General features: G+C 39.7%; 1 protein-coding gene across 6 annotated transcripts in view; it reads left to right on the top strand.

The window, feature by feature from the left end:
* The window catches only part of EXT2 (exostosin glycosyltransferase 2), a 207166-nt gene that overhangs the window by 77674 nt on the left and 110744 nt on the right, over nucleotides 1-18748 (top strand). For all 6 annotated transcript variants that reach the window (XM_071218083.1, XM_058305492.2, XM_071218084.1 and 3 more), the window contains one exon: nucleotides 3104-3235. In XM_071218083.1, the coding sequence (XP_071074184.1) occupies nucleotides 3104-3235 (132 nt within the window). The remainder of the gene's footprint in view (nucleotides 1-3103; nucleotides 3236-18748) is intronic.

The following is an 18748-nucleotide window of genomic DNA, read 5'->3' as shown; positions in this document are numbered from 1 at the left end:
TCTGTTCTCTGTGTCTGTTTGCTGCGTCTTGTTTCTTTGTCCGCTTCTGTTGTCGTCAGCGGCACAGGAAGTGTGTGCTGCGCCATTCCTGGGCAGGCGGCACTTTCTTTCGCGCTGGGCGGCTCTCCTTACGGGGGCACTCCTTGCGCGTGGGGCTCCCCTACGCGGGGGACACTCCTGCATGGCAGGGCACTCCTTGCGCGCATCAGCACTGCGCGTGGGCCAGCTCCGCACGGGTCAAGGAGGCCCGGGCTTTGAACCGCGGACCTCCCATGTGGTAGACGGACGCCGTAACCACTGGGCCAAGTCCGTTTCCCCAAGCAAAAATCTTCTTAAAGTCATCTATAGATTGAGTAAATTTCAGTTAAACTCCAATTAAGACTTTTGTGGAAATCGACGAACTGATTCTAGAATTTATATGGAAATGTCAATAGCCAAGAATAACCCACGCATTCTTGAAGAAGAAAATTAAAGTTGGAACACTTAACACTTTTAGAAATCAAGGCTTACTATGAAGTTCTAGTAGTCACAACACTGTTGTTAGTGCAAAAACAGGCAGAGAAGCCAGTGGAACAGAATGGAAACTCCAGAAACACAGCCACACTATATGGTTACTTAATTTGCAACAAATGTGCTATTGCAGAATGGTGGTTTTTTCAATAAATAGTGCTGTGTCAGTTGGACATCCCATTGGCAAAAAAAGAAGTTCTCATACAAAAAAATGTATTCAAGATGGATTGTAGACTTAAATATGAAAGTATACTGTAAAGGTTTTTAGAAGAAAACCAATTAATATCTTCATGATCCTAGAAGTGGCAAAGATTTCTTAGAATATACAAACACCGCAAAATTTTAAAATGGATTAGTTGGACTTGAACTAAATTAAAAATCTTTTATTAAACAGCACCAGTGAGAGAATAAAAATGTATAAAGATGTTTTAGATATATGTAATCTAAATATACATAAAGATATATGTATCTTTACCTATAGATACATACATAATATCTGTGTATAACTTTATGAGCTAAAGGACCTGTGTCTAGAATATATAGCTCTTGACAGTCAATTAAAAAAAAAAAGGCAGAAAATACACTTAAAGATAAGTAAAAAACTGAATAGGCACTGTATTAGTCAGTCAAAGGGGTGCTGATGCAAAATACCAGAAATTGGTTGCTTTTTATAAAGGGTATTTATTTGGGGTAGGAGCCTGCAGATACCAGCCATAAAGCATAAGTTACTTCCCTCACCAAAGTCTGTTTTAACTTGTTGGAGCAAGATGGCTGCCAATGCCTGTGAGGGTTCAAGCTTCCTGGATTCCTCCCTTCCAGGGTCTTGCTTTTTTTAGTCTCAGGGTTCCTTCTTCCCAGGGCTTTGCTTCTCTTTCCTCTGTGAGCTTACTTCCCGGGGATCCAGCTTAAGTCTTTTTTTTTTTAAAGATGTATCTATTTATTTATTTCTCTCCCCTCCCCCCCCCAGCCCCACCCCCTCCCCAGTTGTCTGTTCTCTGTGTCTATTTGCTGCGTGTTCTTCTTTATCAGCTTCTGTTGTTGTCAGCGGCATGGGAATCTGTGTTTCTTTTTGTTGCGTCATCTTGCTGTGTCAACTCTCTGTGTGGATGGTGCCATTCCTGGGCAGGCTGCACTTTCTTTTGTGCTGGGCAGCTTTCCTTACAGGGCGCACTCCTTGCGCGTGGGGCTCCCCTACTCGAGGACACCCCTGCGTGGCACGGCACTCCTTGTGCACATCAACCATTTGGGCCAGCTCCATATGGGTCAAGGAGGCCTGGGGTTTGAACTGTGGACCTCCCATGTGGTAGATGGATGCCCTAACCACTGGGCCAAATCCGCTTCCCCCAGCTTAAGTCTTTAACATTAAACTCCAACATCAGAAAACCCCAACTCTGTTCTTTGCCATGCCTTTTATCTGTGAGTTCCCACCCACCACAGGGTGGGGACTCAACACCCTAATCATAACTCAGTCATGCCCAGGCACGGATCAGATTACAAACATAATCCATTATTTATTTTTGGAATTCATCAATAATTCAAACTGCTATAGGCACTTTACAAAAGGAATATCCAAATTGTCAATAAACATTTGGAAAGGTGCTCACTCTTTAGTCATCAGGAAAATGCAAATTCAAATCACAATGGGATACCACAAAAATAGCTAAAAGTAAGTTTTGTCAAGTCTGTGGAGTAACTGGAACTGTCATGCATTGCTAATAGGAGTACTTTGGAGATTGATTTGGCAGTATCTCCTAAGACTAAGTAAGCCTACCCTAGGATTCAGCGATTCCACACCTTGGTATATATTAATACTTGAGAAATGAGTGTATATGTCAACAAACAGACATGTACAGAATGCATAGCAGCTATATTCCTAATAGCCTAAAACTGGTAACAGCCCAAATGTCTGTCCATTTAGAATGGATGGATATATTCAGTATATTCACACAATAGGATACTACACAGCCTTGTAAAAGAACAAACTGCTACTACGTGCAACAACATGGATAAATCTTACATACATAGTGCTGAGCAGAAGAAGTCAGATTTAAGAGAGTAAATACTGTTTGATTCCATTTATATGAAATATAAGAGGAGGCATGATAGAGGTCGAAATAATATTTTCTCTTAGAGGGGTGAGGTACTGACTGGGTAGCCGCATGAGGGAATCTTTGGGTTGCTGGAGTATTCTTTATCTTTAATCTGAGTAGTGATTGTAAGAGTATGTACATATATAAAATTCATTCAGCTGTACACTTACAGTTTGTGCAATTTACTGTATATATGGTATATCCAAAAAATGCTATAGACTTGTTCTTGTATAATACATTCCTATTTTCATCATCACATAGTTTCTTCTGTTTAAATTGAATCCATTGTGCATTCACTTGCTCACATTCTGTGTTGACTATCCAATGTAGGATAAATGCACACTTCAGCTGAGCTTATATAGCAGGAGAGCATTTGCTCAAGGCACCATACTCTTTAGCAGTAAAGGAATCCCCAGACCCATGGTTGGTTGTGATAGAGCATCTAGTTATTCCACTGTGTCTCATTCGTGGGCTCACTCAATACTGTGTTATTTTCTTTACAGGCACGGTGGTTCTGGGAAGCATACTTCCAGTCAATTAAAGCCATTGCCCTGGCCACACTGCAGATTATCAATGACCGGATATATCCATATGCTGCCATCTCATATGAAGATTGGAATGACCCTCCCACTGTGGTAAATAAATTCCAGTGCTAGCAGTGTGTGTGAGGTGTGGTCCAGCTGTCAGGATGTAACAAAGGAAAATGTATTATGGTTCTTGAGGTTGTTTCAATATTACATTTCTAGAATGAGAGTGCACTTTTATACTTAGGGCCCGATAAGGCCAACTTAGTTTTTTTGTTTGTTTTTAATCGGAGAAGTTATAGATTTGTAGAAAAATCATGCTGGCATTACAGTGTTGCCATATATCCACCCCCCCCACACACTCTTCCATATTATTCACACTAAGTGTTACTGTGGTACTTCCATTACAATTGAGGAAACAATATTATAACTATACTACTATTAACAGTAGTCCATAGTTTACAGTTGGGTCTACTGTGTTGTACAGCTCTATTGTTTTAAAACCTTTTTATTCTGGTAATATATATATAATCTAAAATCTCCATTTTACTTCTTTCAAGTATACAGTTCAGTGGTGTCAGTTACATTTACAGTATTGTGCTACCATTACCACCATCCAATGCCAACACTTTTCCATCATCCCAAATAGAAACTCCATACCAATTAAGCAATAACTCCCCATTTTCTATCCTTACGCAAGACCCTAGTAACCTCTTTTCTAGTTTCTGATTCTATGAATTTGCATATTTTATCTATTTCATATGAGTGAGATCATATAATATTTGTCCTTTTATGTCTGCCTTATTTCATTCACCGTGATGTCTTCAACTTTCATCCATCTGTCACATATATTGGAACTCATTCCTTTTAATGGCCGCATAAACCCCCTTTGTATGTACAACATTTTGTTTATCCATTCATTTATTGATGGACATGTGGGTTGTGTCCACCGTTTGGCATTTGTGAATAATGCTGCTATGAACATCTGTTTGCAAATACCTGTTTGTGTCCCTGCTTTCATTTCTTTTAAGTATATATCTGAAAGTGGGATTGCTGGGTCATGTAGTAATTCTATACTCAACTTTCTGAAAAACTGCTAAGCTGTTTTCCACAGCAGCTGCACCATTCTACATTCCCACCAATAATAAACAAGAGTTCCTATTTTCCCACATCCTCTCCAAAAGTTACTTTCCAATTTTTTAAACGTCATCCTAGTGGTTCTGAAATGGTATTGCATTTTGGTTTCGATACACATTTCCCTAATATCTAATGACATTGAACATCTTTTCATGTGCTTATTGTCCATATGCATATCTTCTTTGCAGAAATGTTTCTTCAAGTCTTTTGCCCATTTTTAAATTGGATTGTCTTTTTACTTTCATTGTAAAGTCCCTTTAATGCACAGAAGTTTTTAATTTTAAGACCCTTATTTTTGGTGGTTAGTGTTTTTGATGTAAAATCTAAGAAACCACTGTCTAATGCAAAGTCCTGAAGATGTTTCCCTTAGGTTTTCTTCTAGGAGTTTTATAGTTTTGGTTTTTATATTTAGGTTTTTTATCCATTTTGAGTAAATTTTTGTACATGATATGAGGTAGGGATCTACCTTCATTCTTTTGTATATGGATATCCAGTTCTTCCAGCACTGTTTATTGAAGAGACTGTTTTTTCCCCATTGAGTGGAATTAGCACCCTTCTAAATTGCACATAGATGTGAGGTTTTTTTCTGAAGTCTTAATTCTATTCTGTGGTTCTGTATGTCTATCCTTGTGCTAGTACCATGCTGTTTTTTTATTACAGTAGCTTTGTAATAAGTTTTAAATTATAAAATGTGATTGTTGCAACTTCATTCTCTTCAAGATGGTTTTGGCTATTCAGAGCCCCTATAAATTTGATGATTGGATTTTCCATTTCTGCAAAAAAGGCTCTAGGAATTTTGAATGGGATTGCACTGAATCTGTAAATTACTTTGGATAGAATTTATATCTTAACAGTATTTAGTCTTCCAGTCCATAACATACAATGCCCTTCCATTTCTTTAGGTTTTCTTTATGTCCTTGGTTAAATTTATTCCTAGATATTTGATTCTTTCAATTGCTATTGTAAATGGAATTTTTTTTTCTTAATTTCCTCTTCAAATTGGTCGTTCAGGTTGTTTCAGTTTGCCAAAGGGCTGCCAATGCAAAGTGCCAGAAATGTGTTGGCTTTTATAAAGGGTATTTATTTGGGGTAAAAGCTTACAGTTCCAAGGTTCTGGAAAGTCCAGTTCAAGGTACCATTAAGTTTCTTTCTCACCCAAGTCGCCTGCCACATGTTGAAACAAGATGGTGGGCATCTCTGCCTGGTCTCTGCCTTGCCTTCCAGCCTTCCTTTCTCAGGCTCAGCTTCTTTACTTTCTTCCTGATTTCAGCTGCAAGCTATCAGGCATTAGGCTCATCTTTTGAGTTGCTTCGTGGGCCCAGCCTCTTGGGCCTTCATGCTTAAGTGATCCTCTTGGATCAAATATGGCAGTTCCCTTTTTCCTCTGTGTGATTCCACTTATATCACACCCAGCAAGGTGGTGGGGATTCAATCTGAGCTGTGCTTCACTGACATAGTTCAATCAAAAGCCCTCAAGAAATCTTATCGTGCAATCCAATCGGAGTCCCCTGAACTGAGTTCAATACTATCAAAGGGTATCACACCCAGAGGAATAGAGTAGTTTACAAATATAATGTTTCCCTTTTTGGAATTCATAAAATAATCTCAAACTGCCACACAAGTGTATAGAAACACTACTGGTTTTTGCTTGTCAATCTTGTACCCTACCAATTTTCTGAATTTCTTTATCAGCTCTAGTAGTTTTGTTGAGGATTTTTCAAGAATTTCTGTATATAGGATTGTGTCCTCTGGAAATATAGCGTAAGTTTACTTCCTCCTTTTGGATGCATTTTTTTTTTCTTTTTCTTGCCTGTTGCTCTGGCTAGAGCTTCCAGTACAATGTTGAATAGCACTGGTGACAGTGGGCATCCTTGTCTTGTTCCTTAGGGGGAAAGCTTCAGTCTTCCCCTATTGAAAGAGTCTTTCACTATTTTAGCTGTGAGTTTTTCATATATGCCGTTTATCTTGTTAAGGACATTTCCTTCTATCTCTAGATTTCTAGGTGTTTTTAATCAAGAAGGGATGTTGGATTTTGTCATATGCTTTTTCTGCATCAACTGAGATGATCTTATGTTTTCTTTTCCTTCATTTTATTAATGTGATGTATTATATTAATTGGTTTTCTTATGTTTAACCACTCTTGCATACCTGGAATCCATCTTATTTGATCATGGTATATGATTTTTTATGTGCTGTTGGATTCAGTTCTCTAGTATTTTGTTGAGGATTTTTTCATCTATATTAATAAGGGATGTTTATCCATAGCTTTCTTTCCTTGTGTTATCTTTAATTGCTTTTTTTTTTAAGATTTTTTTTTTATTTATTTCTCCCCCTCTCCCCCTAGTTGTCTGCTCTCTGTGTCCATTTGCTGTGTGGTCTTCTGTGACCACTTCGATCCTTATCAGCGGCACTGGGAATCTGGGTTTCTTTTGTTGCGTCATCTTGCTGTGTCAGGTCTCTGTGTGTGCAGCGCCATTCTTGGGCAGGCTGCACTTTCTTTCACGCTGGGCGGCTCTCCTTATAGGGTGCAGTCCTTGCACATGGGGCTCCCCTATGGGGGGACACCCCTGCATGGCACAGCACTCCTTGTGCACATCAGCACTGCGCATGGGCCAGCTCCACACGGGTCAAGGAGGCCTGGGGTTTGAACCTTGGACCTCCCATGTGGTAGGCAGACGCCCTATCCATTGGGCCAAGTCCTCTTCCTTCTTTAATTGCTTTTGATATAAGGATGAGGCTGACCTCATAGAATGAGTTAGCAAGTGTACCCTCCTCTTCATCTTTTTGAAAGAGTTTGAACAGGATTGGTATTAATTCTTAGAATGTTTGGTAAAATTCATCAGAGAAGCCATCTGGTCCTGGGATTTTCTTTGTTGGAAGGTTTATGATTACTGATTCAGTCCCTTTACTTATTGGTCTGCTGAGATCTTTTATTTCTTTTTGAGTCATTGTAGGTAATTTGTGTTTTTATAATATTGGATCATTTCATTTAGGTAATCTAATTTTTTGGCCTGCAGTTGTTAATAGTATCTTCTTATAATTTTATATTCTGTGTGTTCAATGGAATGACCCCCATTTCATTTTTTATTTCAGTTATTTGTGTCTTCTCTTTTTTTTTCAGTCTATCTGAAGGTTTGTTGATTTTATTGATCTTTCCAGAGAACCAACTTTGGTTTCATTGCTTCTCGCTCATGTTTTTTTTTAATTCTTTATGTCATTATCTCTGCTCTAATTTTTATACCCTTCCTTCTGCTTGCTTTGGGTTTAGTTTGCTTTTTCTTTTTCTTCTAGGTATGAGGTTAGGTTTATGATTTGAGATCTTCTTTTTTAATATTTGCATTAGAGCTAAAAATTTCCCTCTCAGCACTGCCTTTGCTACATCCCATACATTTTGATATGTTGTGTTTTCATTTTCATTTGCCTCAAAATATTTGCTAATCTTGTGTTTTCTTCTTTGACCCGTTGGTTGTTTAAAAGTATGTTGTTTAATTTCCACATATTTATGAATATTCTAGTTCTCCCTTTGCTGTTGACTTTTAGCCTCATTCTTTTGTGGTTGGAAAAAATACATTATATGATTTCAGTATTTTTGAAGTTATTGTCTTGTTTTGTATTCTATTATATGGTCTACCCTGGAGAATGATCAATCTGCCCTAGAGAAGAATGTGTGTTCTGCTGCTGTTGGGTGAAGTGTTCTCGGGTGAAGTGTTCTCTGGTGAAGTGTTCTCTCCATGGCTGCTACATCTAGTTGGTTTATAGTACTGTTCAACTGTTCTGTTTCCTTTTTGATCTTCTGCCTAGATATTCTATGTTTTATTGAAAGTGATATATTGAATTTTCCTACTATTAATGTGGAACCATTTATTTATTTCTTCATGCCTGTCAATATTTGCTTCATATATTTTGGGGCCCTATTAGGTGCATATATATATACACATATATATTTATAATTTTATGTCTTCTTGTTGAATTGACCCTTTCATCTGTATGTAGTGTCTGTGGCAGTTTAAAATTATTTTATGAATTCCAAGTAGAGAAGGATTACATTTATAAACTAATCTGGGAAGCAGATTTTGCTCAACTGGATAGAGCATCTCCCTACCACATAGGATGTCCAGGGTTCAAACCCAGGGCCTCCTGACCCAGGTGATGAGCTGACCCATGAGCAGTGCTGATGCGCGCAAGGAGTACCCTGCCACGCAGGGGTGTCCCCTGTGTAGGGGAGCCCACATGCAAGGAGTACGCCCCACAAGGAAAGTGCTTAGAGCGATAAAAGTGCAGCCTGCCCAGGAGTGGCGCTGCACACATGGAGAGCTGATGCAGCAAGATGATGCAACAAAAAAAGAGAAGCAGTTTTGCAGTGCCACTGACAAGAATATAAGTGGACACAGAAGAACACACAGCGAATGGATATAGAGAACACACACATGTGGGGGCAGGGAAATAAATCTTTAAAAAATAAAATAAACTAATCTATTCCTCTGAGTATGGTTTTGGGTGTGATACCTTTTGATTGGACTTACATCAGTGAGGCATGACTTGGGTTGAGTCTCAGCCCCCTTACTGGGTCTGAGATAAATGGACATTCAGACAGTCAGGGAGACACAGGGGAAAGGGAACTGTCAAGTTTGATTCTGCCAGTTTTGCTCACAGCTGAGCTGCAAGGACAAAAGCCCTAAGAAACAAGTCCTTTGCAAGGAGCAGAGGACTCCAGGGTTGCTTACGCACAAAGTCCCAAGAGGCTGGGCCCGCAGAGCAGCTCCAGAGGAGACAGTGAGCCTGGAGGGGAAGGCTGAAACCTCACAGAGATCCCCGGCCATCTTGCTTCACCACATGGCAACATACTGGGATAAACTAGCTGACTTTGGTGAGAAAGCATCTCTGCTAATGCCTTGATTTGGACATTTTATGGCCTGGTAACTGTAAGCTTTTACCCCAAATAAAGCCCCATTATAAAAGCCAAAATATTTCTGGTATTTTGCATTGGCACCCCTTTGGCAAACCAAAACAGTGTCCTTTGTTCCACATAACAGTTTTCGACTTAAAGACTATTTATCTGATACTGGTATAGCTACTTCAGCTCTCTTTTGGGTAATGTCTGCATGGACTATTTTTTCCATCCTCTCACTGGGTCATCTTTTTTTTAACCTATTCTGCCAGTCTTTTGACTGGAAAGTTAATCCATTTAAGCTAATTGCTGATAATGCAGCACTTTCTTCTCCCATTTTACTCTTTGACCTTTTTTTTTATATTTCTTTTGTCCATCACTTCTTCCATTAATGCCTACTTTCATCTTTATTTGTTTTTTTTTGTAGTATACCATTTTGAGTCCCTTCTCATGTCCTTCTGTGTATATTTTTCATATATTACATCCTACATCTATCACAATCATGAGTGTTTTGGCATCCACTTAACTGCAATAGTGTACACAAAGTGTTCCTTCATACCTCCGTCCCTCTACCTATTTGCTGTATTTGTTACAAGCTATATCCTTAGACATTACAAGTCCAAAACTATGGATTTTCATTACTTTCCATGCATTGGCATTTTAGAACCTTTAGGCAGTAAAAAGTGAAGTTACGTAACAAAAAACACAGTATAATAGTACTAGCCTTTATAAATACCCATTTGGCTATCTTTACTGGAGGACTTGATTTCTTAATGCTATTTCAGTTCACTGTCTAGTGTCCTTTCCTTTCAGTCTGATGAACTCCCTTTAGCATTACTTGTTGGCCACATCAGTGGTGACAAAGTCCCTCAGCTTTTGTTTATCTGGGAATGTCTTAATCTCTCATTTTTGAATGACGTCTTTCTGGATATAAAATTCTTAGATGACAGTTGTTTTGTTTTAGCCCTTCAAATATATTGTCCCATTGTCTTCTTGCCTAGGTGGTTTCTGGTGAGAAATTTGCTCTTAATCCTATTGGGATTCCATTTTACATAACACTTTATCTTGCAGCTTTCTGAACTCTGTCCTTGTCCTTGGCTATTTAACAGCCGGACGACCCTGTGTCTGGGTGTGGTTCTCTTGAGTTTATCCTATTTGGGATTTGTTCAGCTTCTTAAATGTGTATATTCATGTCTTTTGTTAAATTTGGGACTTTTTTTTGCCATTGTTTCTTTGCTTATTACTTATGCCCCCTTTTTTTCTTTCTGGGACTCCCATAAAGCAAATATTGGTATTGGTGGTGTCCCACAGGTCTCTTAGGCTCCGTTTAGTTTTTTTTAAATTCATTTTTCTTTCTGTTTCTCAGTCTGAATCGTTTTGTTTATCTTATCTTCCAGTTCACTGATAATTTTTTCTGCACATTCTAATCTCTTAAAACTCTTTAGAGAATTTTTCATTTCACTAATTATTGAAATTTTTCATTTCACTAATTCAACTGCAGTGTTTTTGTTTGGTTTCTTTTTAGCATTTTCATCTTCTTATCAAAATTCTCACATTGTTCATTTGTCATTCTTATGATATCCTTTGGTGCTTTCTCCATTTTTTCCTTTACCTCTTTTAGCATATTGAAGATTAGTTTTTTAAAGTCTTTGGTATGTCCAAAATCATTTCTGAAGTTTTATCTTGTTCCTTTGGATGGGTTATTACTTCTTGTTTGTTGTTGTTGTTGTTAATCTTGTAAAGTTTTTTTGCATACTGTGCATTTAATATTTTAATGTGGTTAACTCTGTGATTTAGTCCTTGAGCTGGTATTTCCTTATGTTTGTATCCAGCAAATGATATGACAGAGGTTTTCTGTGTGCCAGCAGATAACAAAAGCTAATAAACCAATGCAAAAAACACCTCACTGTCTTTGCAAATTGCCTCTGCTGGTTGTTTCTTTCGAGATTAGCCCTCCTAGCAAGAAGATCAGCCGAAGGCAGAAATATGGAATCCTCTCCATCTTTTCTGAGACTGTGTCTTGTCCTAGACTTTGTTTTTGTGCTTAGGAATTGTTCTGTTTTCTGGAATCTGAATGCCCTCTCTATTCCCTATGAAATAGACCTCCTCTTCCAGGATGCACTTCGCACATCTTAAAACAGGTAATCCTTTGCCCCAGGCTGCTTTAATTGTTCCTTTTTTTTTTTTTAAAGGTTTATTTTTCATTTATTTCTCTCCCTCCCTCCCACCAGTTGTCTGCTCTCTGTGTCCATTTGCTGTGTGTTCTTCTGTGACCGCTCTTATCCTTATCAGCGGCGCCAGGAATCTGTGTTTCTTTTTGTTGCATCATCTTGTTGTATCAGCTCTCGGTGTGTGTGGCACCATTCTTGGGCAGGCTGCACTTTCTTTCGCACTGGGCAGCTCTCCTTACAGGGTGCACTTCTTGTGCGTGGGACTTCCCTACGCCGGGGACGCCCCTGCGTGGCAGGGCACTCCTTGAGCGCATCAGCACTGTGCATGGGCCAGCTCCACACGGTCAAGGAGGCCCTGGGGTTTGAACCTCAGACTTCCCATGTGGTAGACGGACGCCCTATCCGTTGGGCCAAGTCTGCTTCCCTGATTTAATTGTTTCATACACTGCTGTAGCTGTCCACTAGCTGCTTCTGTTTGTAAGTAAGTTCTGGAAGATTGAGCCCAGGGAGGAATTCCCTGATTTAGCTATTCAGACTGCCACCCAATAGGTTGGCACCGAACATACAGGAAGCCCAACTGCACATAGGGGTAACTCTGCTCCCTCCATAACAGGGCCAGGGACCCCCAATGAGAGCACTGGCTGGATCCAGCCTGTGAAAGGGAAGGAATGGGGGAGGGGCCAGCTCTTTTAAAAGCTACCATTTTTAAAGCTTTGTTTTCACATTTGGCACTTGCCCATTTGTTGCAACTCATTAACTATTTTTCAGAGTTCTGACAAAGATGGTTCTGCCAGTTTTTGCTTAGTTCAAAGAATCTGTGAGAGAACATTACCATGGAGAGTTTCTCACTGCCATCTTGGGCAATCGGAAGTCAGGCCAGCTTAGTTTTTAAAATATGACAAAAGTAAGAAATACGGTAGCACCAGCTTTCAGTTTGTACTTAGGAAGATAATCTGCTTGTTTATTATAGAGATAAATAGGGAGACATTGGTCTTGTTGAAAATCAAACTTCCTGATGGCTTTTGCAGTTGTGAGGCTTAGAATTCTTGAACAATTTCTGTAAGCAACTTAACATCTTACTGTCTTCCAGGGACTGTGATAAGTGCATTGCATACATTATTTCAATTAACATTTCTAACACCCTGTCAGGTAAATGATAAGCATTTGTGATTTAGAGCCATTATGGATTTTTACTGTGTTTTGTTCAAGACTGTGGCTGAGATTCCTGGGCATTTCTAGCAGAGATGAGCTTGAAGGAAACTTGAGGGTTTGTGGCAGTCGCTTTAGCATACCTTCTTTGTCCGTGGAAATTCTTGAAGCTCTGGGGGCTGGCAGTTGTTGTCTCCTAGCTGCTCTGAGTACATTCGGCTGCCCAGGTTACAGACCCGAAGGATCTCATGGAAGAGAGCTAGGTTCTTCTCCATTCCTCATTCTACTCATTGCGCTATTTCTGACCAACGTTCTTTTTCTATTGACTCTCCTTTCTCTAATCAGTGCTGTATATTGTCATCTGATTAATCTTCATATAGCACCCTTCCTTCCTCTTTTCCTTTGTTCCTTCTTTCCTCCCTTCAGCTTTTGTTCAGTACTTACTATGTGTCAAGTACCTTGCTGGGTGATAGGAATACAGAAAAAGCAGACAGCCCCTGTCCTCAAAAAGCTTATCAGTAACTTGTAAAACCAGAAAGTAAAGCAACCATGTATGAGAGGTACTGTAAAAGAGTGGTATATTATACGAGTGCACAGAGGAGAGGCATCTGTCCTCCTTGAGGAATGGCTGCTGGAGGGGAAGTAAAATATATGCCTAAGGTAAAAACAAACAAAACAGTAGTAAAAGCCTTACTACTTGAGGTAATTTCCTTCTCCTCTATCTCCTCTCTTGAACCCATTACCCAAAGGCAACCCTCCAGAATGTTTCTGTTCATATGTAAATATAATTATATAATTTTAAAACACAAATGGGATCATCCTACACATATTGTTCTGCACCTTGCCTTTTTTACTTTACAAAAGTCTTGGACTTAATTTTTGTTTCATTATATGTAGGTCTTCTTCAGTTTTCAGGAAGGCTCTATAGTATTCCATTGTTTAGGTTTACCTTATATTACAGATCCATTATTGGTAGACATTTAGATTGCTTTAAGTTTTTATTTTTCCCCGATTTTCAAATAGTACTTTCAGGGACAAACCTTCGTATGTATTTGCACCTAAATGTGTGAGTACATATATAGAATTAATTCACAGCTGCAAAATTGCTTACAGTATACATTTTGAATGTTGATAGATATTAACAGATGGCCTTTTCAAAAAATTAATAACAATTTATATAGTTTCACAAATAGCATTTTGGATGTTCTTGTTGTCTATGCTCACAGTACACTAAGTACTTGAATCTCTGCTCATCTAAGTAAAGAATAATCTTTCATGTTTGTAGTTTTCCAGTTGAATGTTGATATCTTTGTCTGGTTCTCCCAAATAATACTATTTTTAAAAATTATTATCACATTGAGTATTTAGATTGTTTTAGGCATTTATTCATTCAACAGATACCTCTTGAGTGCCATCTGTTTTGAACAGTGCTCTTGGTACTTGGAATATATCAGTGAACAAAGGAGAAAAAGATCCCTGCCCATGGAGAATTTACATTGCAATGGGTCTTGCTACCTGGAAGCAAGATACATCTTTCTAGTAGAGTTTTAAAGTTTTCTTTATGTAGGTCCCTCACATGTCCTGATATATTTATTCTTAAATATTTTTTCTTTCTCATGTTCTGCTAAAGGAATACTTTCTGACATTATAGTTTCTAACTGGTTACCATATGTATAAAAGGCACATTATTGTTTTTTTTAATTTTAGTTTTATAACCACTCCCTCTTCCTGAAGTCAATAATAGTTTCACATATTTTCTTAGTTGATTCTCTTGTGTTTTCCAGACATGCAATCTTATCTACAGATCCTAAATTTGATTCCTTTTCCCAATATTTGTACCTTTTGTTTTCTTCTTTTGTCTAATTCCTTTGGCTAGTACTTCTAGGAAAATACATAATCATCTGAATGCTAAAAGAGAAGGACAGGTATTATCAAGTCAGAGAAAGAAGGGAAGTTAGGTTCCATCTGGAAGGAATAGCAAATGCAGATGTGCAAGGGCACAGGATAGCATGGTGGTTTAAGGAACTTCAAGAAGTTCAGTATGGCAGGAGTGAAGAAGGTTTGTGAGAGAGCAGCAGAGGATGCAGCCTGGGGAGGGCTCAGATCGTGAATCGCCTTGTATCTCACATAAGGTTTTATTTTTTTTATATTTTAAAGATTTATTTTTTTATTTATTTCTCTCCCCTTGCTGCACCTCCCCCCCCCATCAGTGGCACTGGGAATCTGTGTTTCTTTTTTTTTTTTTATTTAAGATTTATTTATTTATTTATTTATTAACCCCCCCTCCCGTCTGTTCTCTGTGTCTATTTGCTGCGTCATCTTCTTTGTCCGCTTCTGTTGTTGTCAGCAGCACAGGAGTTGTGTTTCTCTTTGTTGCGTCATCTTGTTGTCAGCTCTCCGTGTGTGCGGCACCATTCCTGGGCAGGCTGCACTTTTTCGCGCTGGGCAGCTCTCCTTACGGGGCACACTTCTTGCACGTGGGGCTCCCCTACGCAGGGGACACCCCTGTGTGGCACGGCACTCCTTGCACGCATCAGCACTGCGCATGGGCCAGCTCCACACGGGTCAAGGAGGCCTGGGGTTTGAACCGCGGACCTCCCATGTGGTAGACAGATGCCCTAACCACTGGGCCAAGTCTGCTTCCCTGTGTTTCTTTTTGTTGCATCACCTTGCTGTGTCAGCTCTCCATGTGTGCAGAGCCATTCTTGGGCAGGCTGCACTTTCTTTTGCCCTGGATGGCTCTCCTTATGGGGCGCACTCCTTGTGCGTGGGGCTCCCCTACACGGGAGATACCCCTGCGTGGCATGGCACTCCTTGAGCACATCAGCACTGCGCATAGGCCAGCTCCACACAGGTCAAGGAGGTCTGGAGTTTGAACCGCGGACCTCCCATGTGGTAGGCGGACTCCCTATCCATTGGGCCAAATCCACTTCCCTCACATAAGGTTTTAGAGTTCTATTTGTGGGTAATAGGAAATCACTGAAGAATTTTAAGCAGGGGAGTAATGTGAGATTGTATTTTGAATCATTCTGACATCAGCATGGAGAATGGATAGATTGTGTGGAACAAGACAGGAGGTGGGAGACTATTTTAGGAATCCAGGTAAGAACTAATAGAGGGCAAGTATGAGCAATATTTGGGAGAAGAATTGACTAACTGAGGAGTGAGGGAGATGTTAGGAAGACTCTGAGGTATCCAGGCAGGGAATTTGGGTTCATAGAGGCCAGGGGTGAGGATGCTGTTAAAGGCCAAACTCAGTCTGCAGGGCCTTGCACAGTCTGGCTCTGGTCTATGTAGTTTTGTTTTCTTCTCTCCTCTGTTTCCTTCAGGGAGCTCTGGATTTCTGACAAACACAACTCTCTTCCTCTGGCTGCTCCATGCTTTTCCTTCTCTGTCCCTTTGTGACTGTTGGTCCTTTCACTGAGATGCCTTTCTTCACCATCATCTCCAAATATGCACATTTTCTCCAAACTCCACTCGCTTTCTCAGATGCCCCCTTGCTCATGAGGTTTGCCCGGACTTTCTAAGTAGGAAGCGATCTTTTTCTCCTTGTAACTCTCCTAGCTTATCTGTGCTTTTCCTATCACTTTACATGAATAGAAGTCTCCTTCCCTGTAAAATTTTAAGCACCTTAAGGTTAAATTCTGACAATGGGCTCTTGATATATAAAGGAAGGAAGGATGGGAGGAATGGAGTAAGATCAGGATCCCGGGACTGAAGCTGCCCAGGGCTCACTCACATGCCACTGGACAGGCGCTACTCAACTGCTCCTTCACCTATCAGTCCCTTCTGTTGTGTGGGGCTTTTCAGCTTTTCACATCAGTTTATTTGACTTTCACACTGTTGTGATTGTGGGGGAAGTGATGGATACTTTCTCATCTGTAAAAGCAGTCATAGTGAGACTCAGTGTGCCTAGTGACTTGTCTGTGGTCATAGAGTTGGTAAATTGTATAAACAAGAGATAACCCAGGTCTTCTAACTGCAGATTATCTTGACTTGCTTATGGAGTTATATAGGCGTCATTGAGCCCCTTCTGGGCTGAAACATTACCATGTTCCAGGTATATCATACAAGTTTGAAATGAAGAATATCACATCTCTTTCATTGTCCTTCTATCTAAAATTCTAGGAGAAGTTTAATTGGAATATGTAGTTGGAATTTTTTTCTCTTTCATAAGAGTATAGGCTAGGAGAAAATAAATCCTGAATTTTGCAGTTTTGAAATAGATGTCTTAGTTTAGGATAAAATAGTCCAGTTGCTGAACTCATCAATTTGGGAAAGAACACAAGCATAAAAAGCATAAATCTATGCAATTAGAAAACATCCTGTATTTTTTTCTTTACCTCTTTGTTAAGTAGCTCTTTTAGGATAATTTGATGTTTAATCACATTTCTAGGCTTTCAGGTGATGAGCGCCTTGATTTAAAGCAGTGGATTATGCCTTTCTGCTGTCTTCCGTGAATGTAGCTGCCAGAAGGCTTGAGTGGCTATGATTTATTTATACTTGACATCCCACCTCCCCTTGAGAAATATTTAACCTACTCTAGATGAGATTACTGTGAGTCCAACCTGCAGGGGAGTCTCCCTTCTAGATTCCATCAGATTTACAGTATCAGACACCTGAAGGTGGGAGCAAGTGTGGCTCTTGGTCAGTAAATCAAGAGAAGGTCTGTTTTGTTTTGTTTTGTTTTTTTTCCAAAATAAACTGTCAGGGCTTCCATCCATGTACTGAGCTTGCTTGGGCGGAGTGGAAGAGTTGAGAGCAGAGAGCCTTATTTTGGCCATATGTAGCTGTTCTAATGTGGTAAAAAAAAAAAAAAAAAAAGGCTGAAAAGTGTGGATTTTAAGAGAGAGGGATAGCCTTGCAGAAATCAAGTGTTTGTGTCATCAGACACTTTGCCATTTTTATCTGTAGCCAAGTAGAGGCAGATGACATTATCTACTTTGTACCACACCCTCAGAACTTGAAAAAGGTTGACAACATAATTATTGAATGTAGATTAAGAGTAATAGCTCTGTCTGGATTGGAGAGCTTGGCCCTTTGTTTTGAATCTTCTCTTTGGAAGGAATTTCTCACCAACTTAAAGTTCTTTATGAGGAGACACCAGTTTGCGTGTTTATCGTTAATTTTCTTAGCTCCTCATGTCAAAACTGCCTGTGTTTCACTACCTTTCTGGTCTCTCCATGGTTTTATTTTTTCTCTCCTATTTGCACATATCAGTAAAGCTTTGTCATCTCCCTAGATACTCCACTCCTGACTCACTTCTAACTTTAGCGTTGTTTTTGGCCTGGCCTCTTGGCAGACCTATGTCCCTACATGTGGGGCTAGCCTGTAGAGCTGGGAATCACTGCAGACACCCTTCCTCACCTCACCACTGGTTCTTTGCCAGATGTGAACAGATGTGAGGAGATGTGAGGATCTTGTAAGGAGGACAGATCCTGAAGCTTAAAGGTGGAAAGGGGACAGTACCTGGAAAGGAGCATAAAAGCACGATATGGGGATGGAGTAGGCCAAGAACTGTTAATTTTTGGATTCCTGGCATGTGCCACCCAATCCATATTCTCTCACTAATAATTTTTTTAAAAACTAAGTATAGCAGAGTTTTAAAACCATGTTGTGGAGGGGAATATTTTCCCAAATTATTTTTCTACAATGTTGTTTGATGTGGGAGTGAGTCACTCTGTGCGCACTAACTCACTTGTCTGGAGAAGGCGCTCTTTCTCTCTCCTTCCAGTTCTTCTTGATCCTCAGGGCTTAGATTAGAAGGCTCCATCTGTCTCAGCTACATGAGGAATTGAGAGCTGCCTGAACTTAGATGTCCAGACAGTGGCCCTCTCTCACAAAGGTCATGATTGTGTAAGCAGCTGGAAATATCACTCAGCTCTAAACACTAACAAGTAATAAATTGCTTGGACACTGTAGAAGTGCCAGCTCAGATTCAATGAGCAGAACTCTAAGTTGAAAAGATACCATGTTAACAGTCTGTTTAGCTCAACTCATTGCCCTTTAACTTCCATGTTGTGGAATGTTTCTTTGGAATTTGAAAACCTACCCTGCCCGCCAGGAGGCCTTCTTGGCTTATTCTCTCCTTTTGCTCCCATGGCTTAGATAGGACTAAAATATGTATGGAATTTAGAAATTTTTGCTTGGATTTTAAGTGAGTTTAAGTTTTTTGCAGTCTAGTGTTTTTTTAATAGGTAAAGGGCACATTTGTGCAAGTCATTCAGTATATTACCCTAAATTACAAGCCTTGCCTTGAGTAGCCTTTCCCTTTGGGTT

The sequence above is a fragment of the Dasypus novemcinctus genome, chromosome 10, assembly GCF_030445035.2.
Source record: "Dasypus novemcinctus isolate mDasNov1 chromosome 10, mDasNov1.1.hap2, whole genome shotgun sequence".
NCBI lineage: Eukaryota > Metazoa > Chordata > Mammalia > Cingulata > Dasypodidae > Dasypus > Dasypus novemcinctus.
Note: the sequence above shows the minus strand (reverse complement) of the source record. Positions and strands in the feature narration are given on the sequence as shown.